Raw genomic sequence first — 25670 nt, forward strand, 5'->3', positions numbered from 1 at the left:
TTAAGTAAATAGATGAGGAACATTCACATTAGGGAGGTACATGATTGTGTAGATGAAATTAGGGTTATGTAAATGGGAAAATAATATGTGAATGGCTAGGTGAGTGGTTAGCTGATGGAAGAATAAATTGGTACCTTGATGTTTGATGGAGCTGAGTGGCCAGATGGAGTGAAAGATTGATAAATGCTCATGCCAGCAAAAGAGCAGATGGGTGGGTGAATGTTGCAGTGAGAACAGGAGTAGAAGGTCACCTATAAAAGGGGAAGAGGATGATGAAAAGAAAGGAGAACAAAGAGAGAGGAAAGGGAGTATTGGAGTATGAAGATGGTCAGGGGAACTGGAATCCCATTTCCTCTACATTCACATTTCATGATTTTACAATAAACCTGAGGAAACTGGAAACTCTCAATCATTGGTTTACTTGCCATTTTGATTTACAAAGAGCATACATCTAACCTATCAATTTGTCTAAGTTCCTCCCCACTGGGGGGAGACAGTCATAAGCATTCCTGATTAACCCTTGCCTATCTATGAAGTCGACAGGAATATCAACCTCATAACTTTAGCTTAGGGTGTTTTCCAGGAAAGGTGCTTGTGTTATGAAATTGAAGAATCTTAATCCACATTCTACTGAGTTTCCAAACCATTGTCAATCACTGTCTAGGCTTTATTTGGGGAGAGCCTTGAGAAATCCAATGAGGAGGGAAAGCTAGAGAATTTGAATTAGAGCATTCAGAGAGGTATAATTAAATTTGTAAATGGTGCAGATGAGGAAGCAAAAGCTAAGATCAAATGTCCATGGAAGATCACATTCTTAGTTAATGGCAGAGCTAGGAGGGCTTCATGGAGCTTCAAATTATTGAAGAGAAACTGAGTTGTAAGAAATAGGTTAATATCCATTCCTTCAGAATAGCAGATGAATGTGTGACAAGCGAAGAGGAGTTGGAATTATCTTGGAAGAGAATGATACTTTAGAAATGGCAACCAGGTGAGTGGAGCATCTTCTTCAGGGCTCTTTCTCATGCTACTTCATGGATATATATTCCAGCAAAGCCTAAAATAATAAAAATTACACCCCCCCCCACACACTTTCAAGAATGAATGTACATCATCATGTATTTTCTCATATTCATCCTCGTCAAAGCAGTATTAGTTTAGTGGAACCAAGCAGCAGGGGTTGTTAAGGAGTGCAATGCTCAAAGTGGGCAGAATCTGGTCACTATTTTCAGAAATGTGTGTTCTGATTTCATTTTATTCTACAAAATAAATAATTTAGACTTCAACTATAATAATAAGGCTTCAACTCCATTTCATATTATTTGTAAACAGCATAATACAGGAAGAAAGTTCTTAGACTGCTCTCTGCCCTCTGTGTCTTTGTGTGTGTGTGTTGTGTGTGTGTGAATAGGAGAGAGGGAATAGGAAAGAGAGGGAGGAAGAGACAAGGGGAGGATGGTGGGGAGGGAAGGAGAAAGAGAGAGGCTCTACTCAATTTTCTGATTGCATTAGCTCCTCAATGTGTAAAACACACACATAAGAGAAACAATCTTCTTCGCTTGCTTTCATTCCTGGAACTCAAAGGATATCCTAATAAACAGCCCCCTAAAAGTTACAAAGTTCTTCAAACTTTATTGATACACTGCACAATCACAACCATCTCATATTCATCCTGAATTAGAAAAGGTTACAACTACAATGTAACATGCACAAAATTCAGGTAGTATATTCACCCTTAATACAATTATTGACAGAAATCAAGTCTTCATTGAATTTTGAAGGAAAAATATATAAGAAAGAAAATAAAAGGAAAAAGAACTCTAGAAGGCTGACAAAGTTATACTCTTTTATCATGTGATAAATTTTTAAAGCATTTGAACATAGATTCATTTTAAGGATCATTGTGAAAATGGGCACACCCATTGTTGGACACGGCTATAACGGCACCATTGTTAAGTCATATATATTTTTTTAAAACCTAGAGGACTCGGAACTTGACAGATACATTTTCGTACACCCACACATTCCTCACAACTGCACTTTACATGTCACAAAATTTTCTGAATGATTAAAAATGCTCCCTTTAGCTAATGCAAGGGCAGCTATTATTACTTATCATTGTGATTATTGATATCCTTATAAATCTGCCAAATAACGTAGAATATAGCCCCACAATGATGGTAAAGGGTCCACAATCTTTCTTCACCCAATGGTGTGAAATAACTATGTGCCTTAAAAGGGCACCATTGGAAAAAAAAAAAAAAAAAAAAAAAAGGAATCTCTTTGAAAATACTGGAAATTAGGTTTAGCTGACAACTTTCAGGATGAAGACAATTGCATCTAATTAAGTCCACTCTACATTCCTTTGGACTCGAAGTATTTTGCACCTGAAGTCTAAATTGCACTGGTTCAGCTATATCGTTTTGCCACATCTTTTAATTGCAAATCTGTTTCTTCTTCCTTTCATTTACTTCTCTTCTCTTAAGTAAGAAATGAGGGAAATGAGACTGGCATTTTTATTTGTTTGCTTTTAGTGATCATTAGGAGTCCTCATCATATGGTATCTCTTTTAAAATGTTGCCTACCTAGTTACACACCTGTGAAGTTTTACTGCAACTGTTCAAACTTATTTGTCTTAAAAGAAAGAGACAGAGAAGCCTTGGTAGGAGGGGAAGCAAATGGGTATGAGAGTTTCCAGGAATAGGGCTTGTGCAAAATAAATACAAGAGATTCTTGTCATTAAAGAATTTTTAAAAAGGGGCTGGGGAGATAGCTCAGTCGGTACAGTGCTTGCCTTGTAAGCACAAGGCCATGGGTTCGATCCCCAGCACCAAAAAAAAAAAAAAAAAAAAAAAAAGAATTTAAACAAAAATGCATTTTACACAAAAGAAAAAAATCTATGTCACTTCCCCTAATTCCAAAGGGACTTAACTTTGTGTGTGGTGGGTGCGTGTGGGGGGAGCACTGGTTCTGGTATTGCAAAGTCAATTTTCCTTTCTCATTGAGAACTCAGAGTTAAAAGAAAGAACCCCTTTACCAGCTGTCCCTCATTTGACCCTCTCCTTCCCTCCTTCTATGATGGCGATGGTGGCAGCCATATCACAACTACAGAGAAAATCTGCCCATTGGCATTGAAAGCATTGACGAAAACTTAATTCAATTTCCAGCCACTTGTGATGCCGTGTAAGTGATAAGCTCTCCCTGGGATCAACTGCCCACTTTGGAATTCTCTGCTCTTTTGATGTAATAGTTCTTCATTGTAAATAGAACTTGCTACCTCCTCCTTGTTGAGGGAGAGTTGACTGGATTAATGCAGAATCAGACCCTTAAATTTACTTCAGTTGTGGAGCTCCAACATTTCCAGAGTATACTTCCCTACTAACAACCCAACCTGTGAAAGTATCCTCCAGTAAGAACCATGAACTTCAGAGGGAAGGGACCCATTTGTCTTTGCAACACCAAGCCTTCCCTCTTCTTTTGTTCAGTTTGAGCACAGTTGCAGCTGAAAAACTGTGCACTGTACTCTCTATAAAAAATATGTGCATGTTTTGACAACTGCTCCCTACATCTCCACCCTCCCCAATAAAACAAGAATAAGTAAACCTAAACACACTTGTTTAGACTTGCAGATGACTATATCAGGCACTTGACATTAAACTACTGAAAAACCAGCTTGGCTGGAGTCTTAACACTAGCACTTTCATTGGCATTACTTTGGTGGTAGTACATATTAACTTTGGGGAAAGGGAAGGGTATCCAATAAGTGCTGTTGCTGAATTCTGCTCACCTAATCTGATAAGCCTCACTTGGTTTCCTTTGTATGTATTAAACCCATACGTGATATATTGCCCAGAGACATATTTCTTTTCCCTGCCCTTATCCCCTTCCTACCCCCATCATCGGCACTCTGAACAAATCTGTCCAGCAGGCCTTATCCATCCACCCTCCGTATGTAAAGTTGGAAAAGCAAGTGTAAATGTGGATGTCATCTTTAGTAAACAATTACCATATGCTTCAAGATGTTGGGCGACAGCTCCCATCACATGGAGCCATTCCCACCAAAGTGATTCAAATAATACAGAAGCTGGAGTAAGTCCATTGTAATGAAAAGTCATTTCACTTCCAGTGCCCTGGTTGCCTTGGGTATTATGTTCTTGGTTTTCTGTCTCTTAGAAGATAATTGAACTTAGCATCATTTTTTGCTCTGAAACATGGCTGGAAAAGGCAACCATCAGAGGTGTTTCCTAGTATCCAGTGGAACGTGACAGAGCAGAGTTCCATGGTGACGTTAAGACCAGCGTCGTTGGTTTTGAAAGCATCTAATGATCTACTTGGCCATAGATGAACCCCTTGCATAATAACAATCTGTGGAGTGAGGATCAGGTACAGCTTGTCCATTCCAAGCACCATGTTCTCCAATACCATCCACTCCCCAAAGCCTTCACATTTATTTTACTCCAAAGTAACAAATTTAGTATCAGCAGAACACTCAAATGACACATTTATTTCTCATACAACGTCTGACACCAACCCAATTCAAGATGCTGAGTGCGGGGACAGATCTGAAATGTTCAAGCCTGACCTTAATTCTGAATTTGTGCCAGCTCATGATTGTCTCTGGAAGTTGGAATCAATAGACTCTTTTTGGCACATCATTTATGTTCCCAGAACCTGGTTTCCAGTAGCTCACTAGGAAATAAAGATGTCTGTTGACAACTGGCAAGTGTAATATTAATTTTGTTCCCATTAGCTCTACTGCATATGACAATGCCTAGCTTTTCATATGCCAAGGCAATCCTCAATTGTACATATATTTCCCCACTCTGAGTGTCATGTTCATGTTGCCATAGTGGAAAAACACAAAGGGGGCACTTACATTGGAGGAAGAGATCATTTAAGCATTAAGGGAATGGAACTCTATGGAGTTCATATTTTTTATTTTCTAGAATGTAGGCCTGAAAAAGGTTTCCGAACCAGGACAGGTCTGTAAGAAAGTCATTGTTGATGCATAGAAAAGCATCCCCTCTTTCTCATCCCCTCATGTGGTATTCAATGCTGTTCTTTTGAATGGCAGTCTCCTTTGTTGGCTGAGTCCTTCTTGTCCCAGGAGAGTGCAGAAAGATCTGGTCCACTCTTCTTTGTATGCTAGGTCTGCTTTGAACACAGGAAGCTGGAGACAATCTTCCCAAAGCCATTAGTGAAAGCAGCCTCTATCCAAAGAAACTGTCACTTACATTTTCCCCCTTCTGTTTGCAGTGTTGTGTTAATCAAGTGCTTGGAAATTAAGTCAGTTGCTCAAGTGCCCTCAGCTCAGAAGAGCTTCCTGAAACAAATACCAGAGTTGTCAACACACCCACCATGTAATTGGCCTCCATCAGCTTTTTTACTGGATAGTTTTCAAACAGATCAAACCAGAACTGGGACAGAAAGGAGACACTTAGCAGCAGTCCACTTTGGTGAGTGGACTGCTGATTTACATTGTAGACACAGATGTGTGTTTTCCTTCATGTTCTTGTTCCTAAGGAAAATTTGCCTTGAAGAAGGTCTTATAGTTTCCTGACATGCACTTTCTTGAAAGGCTGAGAGAAGCATAAAAGATGGTACTTCAATCCTTTGAGCATAAAAGAGGAAATGCAGTGCTAATCAAGGTTTGTCCAGGGCTGATCTGCTTCCCAAGATGATGGTTTAGGAAATACAGACTCTCCTGGGATTGGTGATTGACTGATCTTTGCATTGCTACTTTGGTCCATCTGTTAACAGGGTTTAATTTGGGTGGATGGGTTTCCACATTCCAGAGTCCATGACACAGGGTATTGCTTTTCTATGTCGTTAACCTGTGAGATCATTGACTTTCACATGAGAAGTTGATAGGAAATTTTGAAGATACCAATGTCTGTTGATGGTAGAGGAGAGATAAAGTGGAATAGACACGATATGATATGATTATGATTAGAGAATTATATGGTGATGAACTGATAGTCGTGGGGAGAGAAATAAAAAGAAGTGTTAGGTAATTACATTGATAGATTGAAAAATAGAGTAAATAGATCACTAGAGAGAAAGGTGGGTAGATAATTGGATGGTGAGATAAATCAGACAATTAGTAGATGGATAACCATATGATTACTTTGATAGATTGCTTGATAAAACCTAAACAGCCATCTATTGATCATTTTTTATGAATTGTAAAAGAGAAGTACTCCCCTTAATATACTTCCCCCCACCCTTTTTTTTTTTTTTTTTTTTGGTCATTTCACTTCTAAATGTTAAGTTTTTAGTTGCATGCATAGTCTGTAGCTTCTAATTCCAATTGCTAGTGGAAGAAATGACTAGGGGAAAGTGATTAGAGAAGACAGTAAGATTTTACATACACACATGTGTGTGTGTTTGTGTATACACACATTTGGATATAGTGAGATAATTTCCTAGAAAGAAAAGATATGGACACTGATGAAATTTGACAATAACTTGGAGGGAAAGATATGTACATTAAAATCAGGAAAATGATTAAAAGCTCAAGAGGCAGAGGTAACAGGACACATGGATATAACTCTTGCTGTGTACCACAATATGAGTCAAGTTGTGTCTTCAGGGTGTTAGAAATGAGGCATATTTTCTTTGCCTACATGGAACTTATGTTTTGGTGTGTGTGTGTGTGTGTGTGTGTGTGTGTGTGTGTGATGTCTGCATGTGTGTATATGTGAAAGTTGGTTGCTTATAATGATTATGGGAAGAGAAGCAGACAAAAAGGAAGGGCCAAGGTTGCAGGAGCAGATTCCATTTTTGGACACACCAATGAATGATTATCCTACATGTGGTAGAACCCTGCCCACCCCTCCCCACAACCCCACTCATTTTAAGTGGAAAAAAATCACAATTAAAAGGAAAAAAAACCAAAAAACAAAAAAACAAAAATATATCAAGAAGGAGAACAGAAACAAGTGAACGAAAAGAAGCCCAAACTGGTTTGCCCTCTGCAGTGTAGATTAAAGTCTGTGATATGGAGAAGCAGGCGTTGCTCAGAGGACCTAGGGTTTTTCTTATCAAAACTTGATGAAGAAGTGGGCAAAGAGGGTCCCTGAGAGCCACAGACAAGCCAGCGCTCTAGAGGCCGAGTTTACACCATCAATGACTGCTCCAGGCCCTGTGTAGGGGAAAGAGAGACAGACCCATTAGCATGTACCCACAGGACACCATACTCATCCCTGACAAGCAAATTCATAGACATGCTTCTCTGTGAGCATTCCCCCAAGTACAACCCCCTCCCTTCCAAGTCTGCAGAAATGGAAGATGCTCACTGGGAGGGACTGGAAACTTAAAGTGCCAAGCCAGTGGGATGCCCTGAACACTACTACCTGCTCTGAAAGACTGGGGATTACTAAATTAGCAGGGGAGCTGAGGGTAGTCATTTAGGCCAATAGGACCGCAGACAGGGTTCCACAAACCAAGAGAGGGTGACCCTTCACAAGTAGTGCCTCTAATCATCCTTTCTCTGTGGAGATGGTATCAAAATCAAGGGGATGAGCAGAAAAAAGATAGGCATGGGGGAAGGAGAAAGTTCAGAGGGGTGAGAAGCAGGTTGTGTGTGGGAAGAAGGAGAAAGGAATGGAGATATTTTATGATCAGTGGAAGTCTGTGTGTGAACAAGATGGACTTTTTATCTTTAGTATATGTAATTTAGGTGTTGGAGGGGAGGGTTCTCCTGAAACTGCCGAGGAAGGATGAGTAATTATTCTCCAGAACTCAAACACTGAGAGTGAGTCTATCCAAGCTCTTAGTGGTGCCTCTCCAACAGCATCAAAAAAGACTTGGCATCCCTGTAACAAACTGCCACCTGCTGCTTCCTTTGCTTCTTTTCCCCTCCCCATGGTCCTTTCCCACTTCCCTACTGAATCCTTCACATTCTACTGGGAAATATCAATGTAGAATCATGAGCATTATTATTCTCCTCAACTTCTATGCTTCAGGAAGACAAACCACATGAATCTGATTGTCCTACTCTGCCTTGGCCTTAGAGCAGATGTGCCCGTGCTGAATTCTGCCTTTGTTCCTCTACCACCTTTATTTACAAACTCTTAGGATCATAAGCAAGACCATTAGCTTGCAATAAGAGTGTATTCCAGGAAAAGAAAAATGGAATATTGTCAATGGATTCAAAGACCAGTGACAAGGGAAGGAGATGCAGACAACCAGTGGAGTTCTTCTGTTGTTTAAAATTAGGACTTCATAAAAGCAAACTGGCCTGCTAGAAAAAAAACTTAAAAAAAAAAAAAAAAAAAAAGCTAACATTGGGAGAGCCTCCTTGGACCAGACTCAAGTCATTTGACTTGCTAGTCAAACTTAAGGCATGGACCCTTACTTTGTCTTCAATGAGGCTGGTTCATACCTTTTACTTAGGAAAGTCCAGGTCTCTCACTTCAGCAGTAAGCATACAACTGTTCCTACCTTAAGAATTCCAACATAGATACCTTTTTTCTTTAACTTACAATGTGCACTATGCTCAGATAGACTAAATATTTATATTTACTTGATAGCTTGAAGTCTGACTCATGTTGCTGTGCATTTTAGCTATTGAATATTCACAAACGAGGGCAGGATCCAGGTTCTACCACAGTAGTCTGAGTTCCATGGAGGCTCCACAATTATTCATGAAAATTAGCCTGATTCTGGGTCCTCCAGTAGTCCTGGTAGACATCCTAAAGAATCATACTAGCCTTTATAACGTGCTAAGTTGGAAAATATTCAAGTGGAAGTTCCATGTCATTTTCTATATTGTCTTCTGCCAAAGATGATGATTTAGGAATTTAAATAAGTTGATAAGGAAATGAACAATGAAAATTTTAAGGCTTATATGTTAATTTAAGAGCATTGTTCTACATATAAATTGCCACACACACACACACACACACACAAACACACATACACACATAGAGTTGCTCCTTATTCTCTACAGGATATTGTTCTAGGACCCGGTGTAGATGCCAAAAATCTGTAGATATTGAAGTTATTAAAAAGATGACACATTGTTTTCATAAAAACTATATACATTCTCTTATTTATTTATTTATTTATTTGTGGTACTAGTAAATGAACTTGGATCTTCATGCTTGCCAGACAAATTCTCTACCACTGAGCTACATTCTCAGCTCATTCTCCTGTATACTTTAAATCATGTCTAGATTACTTATAATACCTAATAACATGCAAATGCTTTGTAAATAGTTATTACATTGAATTGTCCAGGAAAGAAAAACCAGAAAAAAATCTATACATGTTCAGAACAGCCACAGTATTTTTCAGCTATTATTGTTGAATCCATGGATGCATAACTCATGGATACAGAGGGATACACATGCATGGGTACTTTTATTTAAATGTATCTCTCATTTTATAAATGTGATGAATATATATTAGTTATAAGTATATACATATACATGTGTGTATATATGCATTTGTCTAATTTATCAAGTCTAATTTATCAATACAATCAAGTTACAGTTCCCAGATTCTTTGGATTTGATGCGTCCAACTCTATACTTTCTCTATAGAAAGTAATCATTTTTTCCAGTGGTCAGAGCATCATGGGGTAACAGGAAAAACCAACTGGGAACACAATTCCTCTAGTGTTTCTGCTGCTCCCTAACTGAGTAACACTTCTTTGGTTCTTCCATCTGACAGATGAGAGGAGGTGGGGCTTGATGACCTGTATGATTCTTCCTCTATTAGCTTTCTGAGCTTTCTTATAAATGGAGCCTCTACATATGGTGCTAGAAGGGATAACTTATGAGAATCCAGCCAGACAGCCTTCTCCAGGTGGCACAAAATAATCAAAACCTTGGGTTTTAGCACTACTGCATGATCATCTCCTCCTGAGGCTTGAAATATTCCCAGACCCAAAAATTTCATTTTTGGTCCCAATTCTGAGGTAGTTCCAGAAATTTGTTATGTTCTTTAGCAGGTATGATGAGCACCTGCTCTAGAGAATCAAGTAATATGACATTTTGCTGCCAAAGTGCCTTTGGTCAATCAGACTATGAAAAATGGCTGGGCTATTACAGCCAGAGAATTAGTCTAATCTACTCTGATAGAGATTAAAACCAGCACTGCTTTCCTCATACAGATTCTGGACACATCTGAGATTGGTGTCTGGACCAAATGGCAGGACAGTTAGTACTCTACAAAAGGGTTCTTAGGCTTTGTTCAGAGCAGAAGACAGTGGCTCACATCTATGTACCGCTCTCTAGGTTGCGGGAATATGAGACAAAAGCCATTAAAAAAGAACTGATTTTTAAAATTGTACCTTAACAGTAATCCTATTTGACTGAAAATGAGGAAAAGAAGGTACCTGGGTTGGGTCATTCCCACTGGACTTCTATATGTGACAGTCACTTTCATCACATGGGAAAATGCATATTTGTGCTTTAATTTTAAGAAAGTGATGAATTGCTGCTCTTTAACTAATTTGGTGTGGTTACAAGATCCTCATGATCTCTCAGGGCTCTGAGATCAGCAATGGTGGCACAAAATCTTGAACACTCAGTTAGAATCAGACTGAACATTGTTTTTCTACAGCATGGCTTCTTTAAGTAAAGGTTGCATGTATGTCTCCAAGATCATAGCACTCAAGATGATATCAATTTTAACTTTAATAAATACAGCAAAGAATTCAAATGCATTTTCCCTTTTCCTTGGCTTGTTGGAGTGGCTCATAGTAGTAATGGTGACTAAGGTACTTCTTACCTAAAACCTAGACCCCATGATTTGGAATATGAGGTGGAATTCAAAGGAGGTATTCTTTAGAAAACTGACCCTGATGTGTAGTGGGATAAAGGTCAAGGGTTATAAGAAAAGATGGGACTGAAAGATGCCTGTGGAAGCACAGGTGGGAAAAACATTCACTGGGAAGACAGGAAACATTCTCTGTGCATCCTTCCTCCTAGTCCTCTCTGTTTTATATATGAAGCCCTAAATATTCTTTGGGGTAACATCACTTATGATGTGAAACTTTGGAGTCAGACCAATTTGGGTTTAAATCCTGACTCTATGGATTGCCAGTTATATGGTTTTAGACATGGTATTTTGTCTTTTCTTGTTGAAAATAGATGTAATAATACAGTTCATAGGATTAAAAGATTAAGGTGATTAGTATTGTGCCTTGTGCAAAGTAGTTATGTGATAGAGGTAACTGCTGCTATGGGTTGGTGGTTACACCATCCCTCCACTTCTGTTTCTTAGTTGGGATTAATATTAACTTATTTAGATCTTTTCCAAATTAATTGAAATCAGGGTAGGGGAGTGAGTGAAGAAGTGTGGTAGTGTAATGGTCAGAGCAGTTGCCACTGAGAGAGATCATTCATTTGGGGGCTTTGGAGGATGAGGGACACTGAGTAGGGTGAGGGAAAGGTTTAAATCCAAGCTCCACAGCAAAGGCCAAGGGCAAAGGGACGGTCCTGCAGAGAAAATGGACTCTCGGTCAGTCTTGGGGAAGTTATAGTACTTATCGTATGTCTCCATGTGCCAGACTCTGTTTCTAGAAAAAAAAAAAAAAAAAAAAGATAGCCACAGTCTCTACCTCCAAAGAGCTTATACCCTAGTAAGACAGAGGCTGTCTTACTTTAAATAAACAAATAAGAAAATAGACAAGTCTTTTTTTTTTTTTTTTCCAAATCCTCCAGGTCCTGAAAGAAATCCATTTGGAACAAATAACCTCAAATGTCTTTCATCTCAGGAGCATCCTGCCTGTTTGGTAGTCTTAAAAGGATTAAATTTAAGAGTTAGAAAGAACTGAACTTGCATTCTTGCAGCCCAATAGCAGGAAGACTGGACAAATAATTTCTCTGAAATACTTCTTTAATACATAAAATGGGGAAGGGTAGTTTCATCTACTTTGCAGGATTGCTCTACAGATTAGTTAAGATTATGTGTAAGTGTAAAGTCTGTGAATATGAATACAGGATGAGCACATATAGAGTGAATTAGAATTAGGACTACACTTTCTGATCCTGAAAATAGCATGTTGTATGGGGATCCTGCTTAAAGAGATGCTTTGGGATACTAGGTTTTCAGAGATTGCCAAACACCAGCTGAAAGCAAACTTGGCCATAGCTCCTGAGTGACCAGATTCCTTCTGGAGGACCTGAGGTGGCTGCTAAACATAGATAAAAGCTTCCTCATGAAGACCAGTCATTCTGAGGAGGTGTATTCAGAAGCCCAATTCTTTCTCTAGGCAAATGCCACATTTAAGGAATCCTGCTCTATTGATGTTTAACAATGACTCAATTCAAGAAGAATGGCTGCTGCAAATATCAGGCTTCATTAAATTTTTTTTTCAAGGATAAATTGACAGTGAGAACATGTAATTATGCCCTTTCTCATTATTCCAGTCCCTCCTCCTTCACCCTTTTGAATGCTAAAAATTAATTGCTTCCTTCATGCCTGAAGTTGAGCATCTTTAAAAATAAAAGCTGAAATGAGGATGCAAAGCCATAAAACAAACTGTGAATGACAGCAACAGAATACCTTGAAGACAGATATGCAGAAAAATATGTTAGGTTTCAGCATATAGAAAAAGGAAAAGTGATTGAGAGAAAAACTCTAGAAATGGCAAAATGGCATAAAGGTTGATTGTTGTGAATACTGGGAACTAGAGGTTGACTACCTGTCCAGACTTGAACTTCATCAAGGATAAGACAAATCAAAAACAAACACATGAACAAAATAAAGTCTGCCTTTCAGAGGCTACTTGGGGAAGCTAAATATACTACACATTAGATTTTTAAGAAATGAGTTTGGTTGAGGACTTGAAATAGAATTAAGTCATTCCCACAAAATAAGAACTAGGAACATGTGTCTAGCCACATGCACTTGCTGCTTGCATTTAGAGTGTGACTCCTCACCCCTTGACTGCAGGTGTTGACAATCATAGTACCAGGATTCAGCTCAGTGTTCCCAGTTGAGGGGGGATTAAATATATATATATATATATATTTATTTATTTATATATTATTCCTGATGAGATCCTGCCTTGTAAGAAATTTTTGGAACTTAAAAATATAGTGTACATTACAAGCAATGAAGGTATTAGAATATGTCTCTATTTTTCCTTTCTGGATTGTAATATAAATATGGCATTTTTCTTCATCAACAGCAGACCAAGTAGCAGTAATTCTACTAAAGTAGCAGGTGGGAGAGTGATCACATTTAAAAAAGAAAGAATAAAAGAAAAAAAAGAACCCCACAGGCAAGTTGAACTTGTTGATAGCGCAGTGAGATCAATGGAATATCTGAAGTCTAAGAAGATACAGTTTTGCTATGAAATTTGGATAGGTTTTATAAGTATGATTATGAACTGTGTGACCTTCCTAATGAGGAACCAAAAGGATAATGATGTTCTCGGTGATTAAAAGAGGAGCGAGGAAATCTAATTAGAGGATGTGTGTGTTACACTTGTTGGTGAAACAGAAACCTATTTTCAGCAGTGCTGGGCAGATGAAGGCACATCATTTCCCTTGAAAGGGAACTTTCTCTCCATTGTCTTTAATTACAGAGAAAAAATGTGGCACTGTTGTTTTACGATTAAGATTAACCAGGCTTTGCAGCACAAGGAAAACATGGAGATCAGGAGGGAAGAAGGCAGCCATCTTCCTTTTCCTCTCCTCTCATGCTTCTGTTTTCTGCTTATCACAAAGACAAAAGCTTAGCAAGTTAATACCAGAAGTTAATTCAAATCTGTAAGCTCATCACAAACCTGAAAGAGAGAAGACTGTGTCTAAGCTCTGTCTGTGCTGACATCAGCACACCCTGAATGCTCAGTGTGAAAGTCTAAATGCTTAGGCTAATAGCCAGATGTCAATGATTCACATGGAGGAGGGTGGGGGTACAAGGCGATGACAAGGAACCTCATCAGGAATGAAATGTGAAATGTCTGCATTTTTTTCCCTAATATGTTGACATTTTGCAGGTTGGGGAAAATACAAATGATTATGCTGCTGTCATCAGCCAAAAGCAATGGTATTTCTCTCTGACTCATTCTCTCCCACCTGGATTTAAATTGTCAATTTGAAAAATAAAAATCATGTATGTTTATCAGGAGGAAGTGGACAGATAGGTGTAACATTTGATGTTTCTGCAAGAGTGACTTTTTAGTGAAATGAAATGTTTGATAGAGTCTCCCTTGCAATGAAGAACTGGGAGGGGACCCCTAAATTCAAATTAGAATTTGGCCAATGGGAGTTTAGCATGCAAGTTAAGTAAGAGAAATAGTGATGTGGTTTCCCTGGGGGGAGAGAACTACAAATCCTTTAGAGTATTTGTCTTTTCTTTGATTAGTGAATAGTTTCAAATATTTGGAGGCTGTAACTGAAGTACCCATTGACTTGGAGATTTATTTATTAATTCAACAATCATTGACTGGGCAACAACCATTGCAATATACAGTGCTACATCCTCTAAATGCAGAAACAAATACAAACAAAATATAAGCCGGAGGGCAAAGTACCAAAAGAGCCCAAAATATGAAGGCTTTATTCTTTAGTGGAGCTCAGAAATGCTCTATAGAGGTACTGCCAAAGAGTTGAGTCTTGATGGATAAGTATGATCTTATTGGGCAGAGAGGAGGACCATACCTGCTTGTGTTACCTTTAACACATTGGAAGAGAGAATATATATGGGTTTGAATGAAACATGGGAATAACGTCAGACTCCAAAACCTGATGTTGACACTCCTATGGTAAAATTCCTATCTGGGGATATTCTGTCCCATCATTTAAATTCTCTGAGCTCTAGGCTCTTCTGTGAAATAGAAAGCATAACAGTTCTATCTTAAAGGATTCTTAGATATCTAAGGGTGTTTGTGGCTGACACTTAACAGATGGAAACTACTTCTTCATTTCTTTACCATAGCATCTATCATATTCTATTGTAACAGTCTGCTTCTTTGTTTATGAAAGGTCAGAAACTCTGTTCCTCCTTTTCCTCCATACTAAGTACGATTCCTGGCATAAAGAAAGCACTAAATAAATATTTGTTGACCAGATGGATGAATGGATGGTTGGATACAGAGAGAAAGCAGCTTGATGAAAGGCTCATTGTCATGAACTGGACACAGCCCAGCCTGGAGGGTGCTTGGAAGGCCATGGGGACACGTATACTTGAAGCTATAGTGGTGGGTAGATCTCAGAGTGTTTACAGCCTTAATGTCCTGCTTCTCAAAAGAGTTTTCAGCCATGTAAATGATAAGGTTCGTTCTGAGTTTTGGAAAGGACACTTGGCCATGATGGAACAAGCAAATTGGAGAGGGATTACCAAAGATGAGAGAGCCCATGAGAGCATTTTGTAATTGTCCAGATGAGAATGGAGAATGGGAAGTCAAATGAAAGGTTGAGGTCTTCTAGGACTCATTGGCTCACAGAGGGAGAGGATGTAAGAAAGGATGGCAGTGATTCTAGCAAATGTGTTTAGGTGCAGAGCAAGTCACATGCTGAAGGAAAGGGCCCCTAGGGGAGAAAGATTGAATTTGGAATTCCCATGGAATATTCCGGCAAGGACAGTGGTCTGTCACTCAGCATTCCAGAGAGTACTAAAGATACAGATTTGGAAGTCATCTGAGTACTGCTGAGAGGTTACCAATCTTCCATGTGCATAAGATTCCCTTGGAGAGTTTGCTTTAAAAGAACATTCTCAGGGACATTCAAAAAGATTTTGATTAGGTGGTTCCAGGACAAGCTCACAATCTGTTTTTATAAAGCACCCAAAATAAATCCTATGCAAGCTAAGAAATAATTCTCTTAAGATGCTTGAAGATGTGGAGGATTCGTTCAACTCTCACTGTTATCCTCCCCTGGACTGACTTATGGGACACAAAGGAATTCAACTCCTGGTTATATCACAACAGTGGGGCATTGGGGGTCTAGAACTGAGGGGAAGTGGGGTGTTAGGAGGCAGAGAGACACTGGTAGCTGAGGTGAATGGGGCTTGAGGAAGTGGCAATTGCTAATGCTGTAATTCCTTTTTAGAGTTTGGGAGATGACGGTAAGGAAAGATATGGGGTGGTGCTTGGAGGGCATGCTAAAGAGAAGGTTGGGTTATTCATGCCCACTCTTTGCATTACTCCTGGAGACACCTGGGAAAGGTGTAGTGGTTAGGACACCTTAAAGGAAAGGAAGGAGAAGATGGAAGCAGGAGTATGTGTGGGATGGGAAAAGAGTATAAAGGCAGAAGTGCTAAGGCTCAGCCCACAGGTATTAGTGGGGTGAACTTGGAAAGGACTCTAGCTGAAGAAAATTCAGTTTAGAGACACAATCTGATATGCATATTTATTCTGGAGAAACAACTATTAGCAAAGGAAAATAGAGATTCTGTCCTCGAGCTTTCAGGAGCTGCTTAGTTAGATTGTAAGCATAGCAGCTCGGAGGGCACTGAAGCTTTGCCTGAGGAAAAACCCAGATCCCAGATGTTACCTTAACTGGAGTATTTTGCCATGCTTATTTGCAGTGACAAGATTCCTATGAGTTGTCCCTGTGCCTGACACTTAACTCTTAATGCAACTAATTTGTGTCGCTACAATTTCACAGATAAAATGTGAGAAATCTGTTTTTCTCTATAGCATTTCCCCTCCATTTTGGCTTTGTGTTCATTCTCTGTCCCTCTCCCCTGCCAGTTCCAGTAATCCAGGCATTTATATGCCTCATTAAGCACATCGCACTCTCTGCAGTACCAATGTGATCAAGTCCAGAATCGTCCTTCTTTGCACTCTAAGGACAGAGGAATAGGGCTTCTTGCTCAAGGCCCAGAGGAGGCAAAGTGAATTGGTATGTTGAGGGAAAGTGATTGTCTTTCACAAGGAACAGAGAGTGGCCAGCAAGCGCTGAGCCCTGCCACCCCTTGTTGCACATAGGACTGGCTAAGCTTCAGGGTGCCAGCGCTCCAGGTGCACCCCGCATTGACGGTACCCACTCAATCAAGCTAATGAACACTTGGAGCAAGCTCCTTCTCAATAGCACAGGTTGCTTGCCACTATCTCCAAGGTTATGGGTCACAGCTCTGGAGGTTAGTTCTTCATCCTGTATTTCCACTGTTTCTCAAATTCAAAACAGACATCTAGAAACCTAAAGATAAGTTGGGTATGATTGTTGTTTTCTTATATTTTGCCAATGACTGAAAACAAATAGTGCCATGACTTGTCTTTCAGAGTCAGACTGTAATTCAGTCCTCCTTACTATAGGAGCTGGTCTCTCACCTCTGAATCCTTCTGTCTTTGAAGAAACTTTGGTTGCCCCAGGCTGAGGAAAGTGGGTTTATATCTTGCTACTTGAGCTGGAGTTCTACCTGGGCAGCGGTCCTGCCTCTGTGGCTCGGTGCCAAAAAAGTAATTGGTGTGATGAAGAAAAAGTGTTTCACATGGATACCAAACACTGACTGAGTTTTGATGATCACCCATCTGCTGTGTTGCTTTTCACTTTTCCTAATCATTTCCTGTTTCAACCCACCTATTCACCCATTGTTGCCATAATCAGGTATGTTTTCTGTTCTTGTGACATTGCTTTTATCCCATTTTTCTTTGTTCTTTACATGTAAGTGCAGACATATACAAAGGGTATGTGTGAGGGAAGTATGTTTTGTTGGAACCATGGGGGCCTAGTTCAAGAGACTTCTCAAAACAGACCTAACAGATTGTGAGGCAGACACAAATATATACCTGAGAATAGTGTGTTCCTATGTGGAAAATATGAACCTCTGGGTTTTAAATGTAAAAGTTGCCTTTAGCAGAATAGGTAGATTAGAGAACGGAGAATTTTGCACAAGAGATGAGTGCAAGCAAATGACTTGTTTGCATGGGGTTCCATCCAAATCATCTTCCATATCCATGATGGGTTGCCAAGTGTTAAGAATTGGCTTGGAAGTGTAGTGAAGCACTCAGGTACTGAAATTAGAGTGCATGGTTTCAAATCAGAGCTCCCTGGCTTATAAACCAGTGTAATTGAGTTATCTGACTCATCTCTCAATTTCCTATGTTTAAAATCTGAATAATATGGTATTAACTTTATAGACTCATTCAGTGAGATAAACCATTTAAATACTTAGTGAGTAGTGGTGCTATATACAGTGAGTAGTTTGTGGCTATCATTAGCTGTAACTATGGGGCATAGAGCACTAGGGAGAATAGTCATGGTCAGTAGAAAGGTTGGCTGACTGGACACTTTCACTCTGATCTTGGGCTAAATCTACTGTCCCTCAATCCTAGCATCAGAGGATTAGGCTGTGTGAGTTCCACAGAAGACATCTTACCCAGAAGGCTTTCACTAATGAAAATACCAGACCATCTGAGACTGACTTTCTCCAAGTCACTCAACCAGTGAACAGCATAGCCTAAACTTAAAGACTCTCTGAGACCTATTTCCCTACAGCATCTTGTCACATTTCATTCCTGGTCACTGAACTTTTGGCATCAGCAACACAATTTTTTTGATCTCTGAGTATCCATGCATTCTTTCAGTCACGAAAGAATAGTCCTGACCAGCTATTATGTGAGGATCTCTCTGTTGGTTCTAGGTATCAAGTCATATATGGTCCCTACTTCATGAAGCTTACAGGCTAAATGGGAAAAAGAACTTTGATTGAACGTAATAGCTAAAACAAAAGCAAAAGTGCAACTAGAAGGCAAGATCCGAGAACCAAGCAACCTATCTGTCTCATCTCTACTATTTATCATAGAACAGTGCCCCGCTCATGATTGATTACATATTTATCAAAGAAGACTAACCAACACACAGTGAGTGCAGCAGGCAGAAGCAAGGTGTGTGTGTGTGGGGGGGTGTACAGTGGGGGAGCTTGATCCAAGTTCAGGGAAGTGAATCTTAACCAGGTGAAGACAGAGTAAATGTTAGGGACTGGAGGGTGCTGTAATTGAAGGTCAATGGAGAAGAAGGAGAGGGAAACAGATGTCCACATGAGCAACAACTCTGGCAGGTGTATGAATGGAAGTGGTGATAGCATGGACCATGCCAGATAAAGTGTAGGTACATATCAAAAGGATTCACAGTACCTAACATGCATGCAAGAGTTTTCAGTTGGTCGCATCACTTTCATGAGTATTATCCTATTGACAATTCACAGTGACGCTTTTTTATTAGCAGGTCAGGAGCATATCATCCTAGTTTCAGCTCTGTAAACTGAGGCCTATAGTCTTTGTGTGTCATCAAAGTCACACACTTAAACCTATTTTGGGGTGCCCTCACTTACTCCCTCTCATCAGTCTTTTAAAGCAAGCATTAAAATCCCAATAGCATATATGAGGTAAGAAAATCTCAACCAGTATGTGACTGACATGTGGCTTAATTGTGATGGAAATCTATGCCTTTGCTATAAACTGAATTGCCTCCCTCCAGAATTCTTAGGTTGAACCTCTGATACTCAGTGTGACTGTATTAGGAGACAGAGCCCAGAAGGAGGTGTTTTAGGTTAAATGAAGTCATTGGAGGAACCCTGAACCAATACTATTAGTGTCCTTATAAGAAAAGACACTAGTGAGTTTCTCTTCACTCCCACTCCCTCGTAAGAACTCAGAGGAAAGTCTGTATAAGGAAACAGCAACAGGAGACAAGCCAGGAAGCAAGTCCTCACTCAAATAGAACTGACTGAACTTATATCTTGCCTTTCTTGCCTCCAGAATTAGAAGAAAAAAGTGGTCTGTAATTTAAGTCACCCAATCTGTGGAATTTTATTACGGCAGCCTGAGAAGACACATATGGTCTTAGTATATATTGGCTATTGTTATCTAATATGATGCATCCCTTTCCTTAATGGCGGAGAGGGACAAGAATTCAAGTCATCTGGCTGTTGGTCCTAGGACCTTCCATTGTCCATATGCCCTGCTACTGACAACCTTAAGAAATGAAGAAGTAAGTGAAGGTCAAGGGCAGGACAGCCCCCTAATCCCACCCATTCCCTGCAGTGTTCTCAAGACTAAGGGATATACAGTCAAGGTCATTAAGGTGTGGCAGGCCATGTGTGTGTGATTTCCCTGGATTCAGAGTTGTGAAAAGTGACAGTTGCAGAGCTGATTTTAGGTCTCTAAAATTCAAATGTTATCACTTTCCATGTGATTGGGATTGACATATTAGAAAAGTAGGGCTTTGAGTCTTTCATCTCTGGAAGAAGAGTTGGGCACTAGCTGCTGCCTCATAGAAATATATAATGTGTGTGTTTGTGTTTGTGTGTGAACATGTGTTTCTCTCTCCCCCAAACTCTATTTGCTGGATAAATACTAAAATACTTAATAAAGGGGTTGAGTTTTACATCTTATCTAATGCCTATTCATTAGCTACATGTACTTCAGTCTCTAATGTAATGCAATCTCTTTGGTCCTTCTTTTACTTATCCATAAAATGGTGTTAATAATCTGTCTTATGCTACTGGCATGATGCCTAAAAACTAGTAAATATTTGAGGAATAGTTGGTATCATAACTCAATTATTTCTATTTTAAATAAAGTTTTTACAACTAAGTCAATATCCCTCTTTGCTTTGGACTGAAAAGAGAAAACATTCATATTAGGGTGATTCTCCTTAGAGACAGTCATCTAATAATCCATTTGGTTTCTGGACTGGCTGCTTCTTGGTGCTGCTATATGCAGAAATACCCATCCTTGTTAGAGGCAACCAAGTAGAAGATTATTATTTGGGGGGTTGAAACCTCTTCCCCTGAGATTTATAATGATATTCTATAGCTGTGTATGTGTGTGTGTGTGTGTGTGTATGTGTGTGTGTGAAAGCCATCATATTCTACATGCTTGTTATCTAAACTGTGCAAACCACACCCCTTGAATTCTATCCACTATGGAGAAGTACATCAGGGAGGGGAAGCAGGCAAGCCTATCCTTGAAGAAGGCTTATATACAAAAGCATAAGCATTCAGGCAGGCAGAGGAAGGAAGGAACATGCTGTACCCACCTGCCACTGCTGATGAGGGGCTTATTTCTAAGACACACACAGCACAATGCACACACAATGCAGAGAGAAAACAAAAGACATAGATCACACATTTCAGATGGTTGGTGGACAAAGTTTAGTTCATCTCAATGCTGAAAGCTTGTTCAGGGTCTGAGATGTACATGGAAAAATGGATCCCTCCTCAGCCTGCTTACTGGATGCTTCCCTCTAACCAAACTACAGCAAATAAACACATACATACACACATTATAAAAACACAATAAGCTGACCCTGGCCCATGGTGTGAAATGTTGGACGAGACAGCAGCATGGGAAGATGGAGTGAAGGAAGGAAGGGCTTCCAGGAGGCAAATCATGGACCCTGAGACCTAGTTCCTCTGAAGTGCTTCTATCATATGGGAGAAACAACTTCAGAGGAGGGTCTTATGTTGGAGTTGTGAATAGAGCAGTCATCTGGTGAGGACTCAGACCTCTGCTCAATTCATCTCAGTGAAGGAGAACATGACTCAGCAATCAACATGAGAATCATGATGGCAGCAGTTGACTTCGTTTAACACTATAAATGCAAACCCCAGAATCACAGACTCTTATTGTTGAAGGTATTTGATCTTAAAATTGCATCTCCTTTATCCACGCAGAACTTTACAGGGTAGTACAGTCGAACTGTCTGTGGTTGTCTTCTTTATGGGCTCCACATTCAAGTGGATTCAAAATTTGGTTTACTCCCTTTGAAAGGAGCAAACTTGGCCTTTCAATGAACAGAAGAATGCATTACCCTGCCAACACCACTGTATCCCATGCCAGGGAGATGACAGGGAGAAGGTGTTCTTAGCTAAGGGTGGTGGTGATTAGAGCAGTATGGATGGACATAGGCCAAGCAGATCATGTTGTCCTCCCTCCTGGGTCCCTGGAGCTCCCCCATGTGGCTGAGCCCACAGCATCCAGGCGTTCTGCACTCACCATACAATGTGATGCTGGCATTGGTATTCCCAAGTTTGTTTGTGGCCACACAAGTATAGTTCCCATAATCCTTCTCTGAGACATTGAAGAAAGTCAGAGTGGATATGCGACCTTTGTTCTCAATCCTCACTCCGTCCAGGCCCGTGGCTAATCTGAAATGAGAGAAGATACTGCTGGTCCGATACCACCAAAGGATGGAAACAGGAGACAGTAGGCACTGAGAGAATGCAAAGACCTCATAGACTAATTCTCTAAAGAGGCTTTCTTTCCCCAAACCCTTTTCTCTAACCAACCCAATCCCTGCAGCTCAAGCCCTAAGTACTACTGACTCCACCAGGAGGAAAAATGAGAGTGTAAACACTCTCAAAACAGAATTTATTGATTTCTAGTCATCAGAGACAACCATAACCAATATACTAATATTACTAATCGCAGATTCTACTGTAACTAAAACTATACTATAATCTCAGATTCTGAAACAAGATCAGTTCATTTTGTCAACTTCCCAGTTTCCTCCATTTTTATTCTCCTAGTTTTAAACAGAGACTTGTCACTAAGAAGACTGTGACACATTTTTGTTTTGCCTTATCTTTCTCCTGTACTTTATTGTCTTCCTTCCATGAGAGGAATAGTCCATCAGCTCTGCTTCAGAGCTGCCCTAGTTCAGAGGTACCTGGTGTCTTCCTTGAACCACTGGAATTCAGCCATCGGGACTGCAGAGGCTTCACAGCTCAAGATGCCCTTCTGACCAACTGAAACACCAGTATTCTTGGCTTTTGAGATATAGGGAGGATCTTTGGGGAAAAATAAAGAAGGAAACAAACAACAAAACCACCAAGAGTGATTCCAAAGAAAGATGAGAGGCCTGTCCAGCCACTTGCTATGCGTCTGGTGACACAACTTCTTCCCAGTAAAATAACCATGTATAGTGGGGAAAGAACTATCTGGAAGACACTGTGATGACAACAGCATCTTCTTTAGGCCTTCAAACCAATTCTAATTTAGCAGTTGTCTCTACTACTCTGAAAGGTCTGACAGTCTCAGGAAGACTCCAGGGACAGATGGCAATGGAGGCAAGGATGGGACAAAGTAACCTGATAAAGAATCTTCTTGTTTGGCAACCACTCGAATGTGGGTCTTTCAGTAAATGGAATTGCTATTCCCTGCTTGTCCCCTAATCTCTATTCCCTCTTCTCCCCCGGAATTCTCAGGCAGCCCCTCGACTCACAGTTTACAGTGATTTTTACTTTCCGCACGTCAGGTGCGGCGACATCATTCAAGGCGCTGCATTCATAATCCCCAGACTGGTCACGCTTGATGTCAGAGATCTCCAGGTACTCGTCCTCACTCACAAAGCCCTGGCCTTCTGGGGAGAAAGAAACAGAAAACAATAAAGAGAGGGTTAAATCAGGGACAGAGCCACATTCACAGCCAGAGATTTTAGACAGAGTAGGGATGGTCATAATAAGGGGGTTTGAACAGCCCATCAAAGATATAGGGCTCTATGAAGAAATTCCCTGCCTGAGTCTTGGATCGATGTTCTTTCAGCCAAGTCACTTTAACTTTTTAAAGACTTTTGATAAAAAGGGAATATCAACATTTTTCTTACATGAGTATTGTGAGGATTAAGAATGTGCATAATGAAGACCCTACCACATTAACAAAATTGATATTTCAAAGAGAATTGTCATGATGAATAAAATAATAAAACATGTGAAATAACTTTACATTAGGTGAGCAATATGCTAATTTTGCACCATGTAGTAATGTCTTTATATATGGAACACAAGCTACTAACTAATTGTAGAACAAATAAGTGAATGTTTTACATTTTAATACAAATAAAATCAAAACAGCTGGTTTAGTTTCAAGCTGAGTTAGAGAATAATTAGTTTGCAGCATTTTACAATTAATATATATTTTAAAGCATCGTGTTGTACACAACAAATAATACAATTTTTTATTTATTCACTAAAAATAAAATGTTTAAAAATTGATGAAGAAGAAAGAGTAAAGAACAAATGAATGAGAAAGCACTATTTGACCACTATGAAATAGATGCTCAATAAGCATTTGCAAACATAAATAAACATAGCAGTTAGCTTCAGATGATAAATCTGTGGTTACTAAAACAGCCTAGGTATTTTATTATCTGATTCTGAAGGCCTTCTAGGTCTCACTCTCAAACACTTCTGAAATTTGAAACTCATGATTCAAAATATTTGGGGGTTGCAAAATTTTCTTTGCTTTCATCCATCATCAGGTGCTCTCATAACAATCTGACTCCTCTACCTTCCTCATTATCCTATTTCCTATAGTTCAGTGTGAGAAAAGAGACCTCTGTCATCTAATACAAATAGTTTGAGTTCAACAGAACTCAATACCTGTCTTTGGTAAAAACCCAGCCAAGTAGGAAGGCCAAGGCATAGCCATGTTCCTTTTGCTACCTGGTTTCTTTTGAGCTCAGCGCAATTAAAACTCTTTATATCTTTCCCCAGTACCCTACAGGGGTATATTCCAATTCATTGGTGCTTATTCAACCATGACTGGGTTCACTATAGGTGTAGAGCAGGAAGGTGGAATGTCTATGTTGAGGGCTGATGGTGGGGTTGGCATTCAGGTGGTTTGGCACCCTGACTCTGCTCCAAATCCAAGCTTTGAGGAGCTCCCACCTCTCACTTTACCCATATCCCCAGCTCATTTTCTCTTTGGCACTTGGTGCCTTCCCCACCTCCATCCCCTACCTTAGATCTTATCAACCTAGAGGAAAATATCAGTCTTTGGATGCTGGTTGGCAAAGTCCTTGCTAAAAGTTATGGGGCCCCACAAAAATATTTTTCCTGGGCTCCTATATTTATAAACAATTCAAGTCATCATCCCAATCAGTACTTTTCTGATAGCTCAATCTCACACAAATCCACTGGGGAAATATTACAGTAACCCAAAGGAATAATCCATTTGTCACCTTTCTAGAACCTGCACCTGGTGACAAGTCCCCCAAAACTGCATGGATATGATGTGCAGGGTCACTGGGGAACCTGAGAGAAACCATGTGAAGAGTGTCTGACAGGTACTGGCTGGAAGAACCTCCTAAAGGGGAGAGGGAAGCTCCACACTCTTGACCTAGCATGTGGGTGCCTGCCCTGGATGTTACTGCTCACCCCAGCTATCTCTAGAGGCCAGAGAGGAGCTTACAACGTTTTTGCAGAAAAACAGCAGGACATGGTGCCTCCTGGGGCCTGAAAACAAGCCCCATTTGCTAAGGTCTCAGGGAAGTATTGCTGGTCAAGGACTACCACCCCAATAGCCATTCTATTATCCAGACTAGTTCTATTCAAACCCCTCAAGGCTGATTAGAGGAGAGCAAGCACCTTCTCCTCCTTTTTCCCTTTTTCCTCTAAGACTTAGAATCAAGGGGATTCAGAGATTATTTATTTTGGAAAGTCTAACAAAGATAAAACTTACCTTCCCTTTTGGAACAATGCTGGCTGATCAATGTGAGCATTTTTAAGGATGAAGCAACAATAAAATCAAACACCAAAATGAATTTCCAGTCTCACTTCACTGTTTCTACAATGAATAACCATGGCAGGATGGGAATTCTGGTTTCCTCCTACTAATACTCCATTATTCTTTGAAAATATACTACAGAGGATTTGTTAAAAGTAACTGAACCACAGTGCATGTACTCCAACAAATGAACTATCTGCCTTGGGCCTGACAGGAACCTCAGGCAGAGTCACTGTTTCCCCTTCCTTGGGGAGAA

At 39.9% G+C, this 25670-nt stretch overlaps 1 protein-coding gene across 6 annotated transcripts in view; it reads right to left on the reverse strand.

Moving 5' to 3' along the window:
- Positions 1–767: 767 nt before the first annotated feature.
- The window catches only part of Opcml (opioid binding protein/cell adhesion molecule like), a 1105437-nt gene continuing 1080534 nt past the window's right edge, over positions 768–25670 (reverse strand). Inside the window, exons 4-8 of one of the 6 annotated variants that reach the window (XM_047518085.1) lie at positions 23133–23267; positions 22578–22698; positions 21905–22056; positions 20946–20972; positions 6902–7141 (exon numbers count right to left, since the gene is read on the reverse strand). In XM_047518085.1, the coding sequence (XP_047374041.1) occupies positions 7041–7141; positions 20946–20972; positions 21905–22056; positions 22578–22698; positions 23133–23267 (536 nt within the window). In that variant the 3' untranslated portion in view covers positions 6902–7040. Of the gene's footprint in view, positions 5970–6901; positions 7142–20945; positions 20973–21904; positions 22057–22577; positions 22699–23132; positions 23271–25670 lie in introns of those variants that run through there. The other 5 variants (XM_047518084.1, XM_047518087.1, XM_047518090.1 and 2 more) reach the window with 5 other exon arrangements.

This window comes from Sciurus carolinensis, chromosome 11 (genome assembly GCF_902686445.1).
Source record: "Sciurus carolinensis chromosome 11, mSciCar1.2, whole genome shotgun sequence".
Classification (NCBI taxonomy): Eukaryota; Metazoa; Chordata; class Mammalia; order Rodentia; family Sciuridae; genus Sciurus; species Sciurus carolinensis.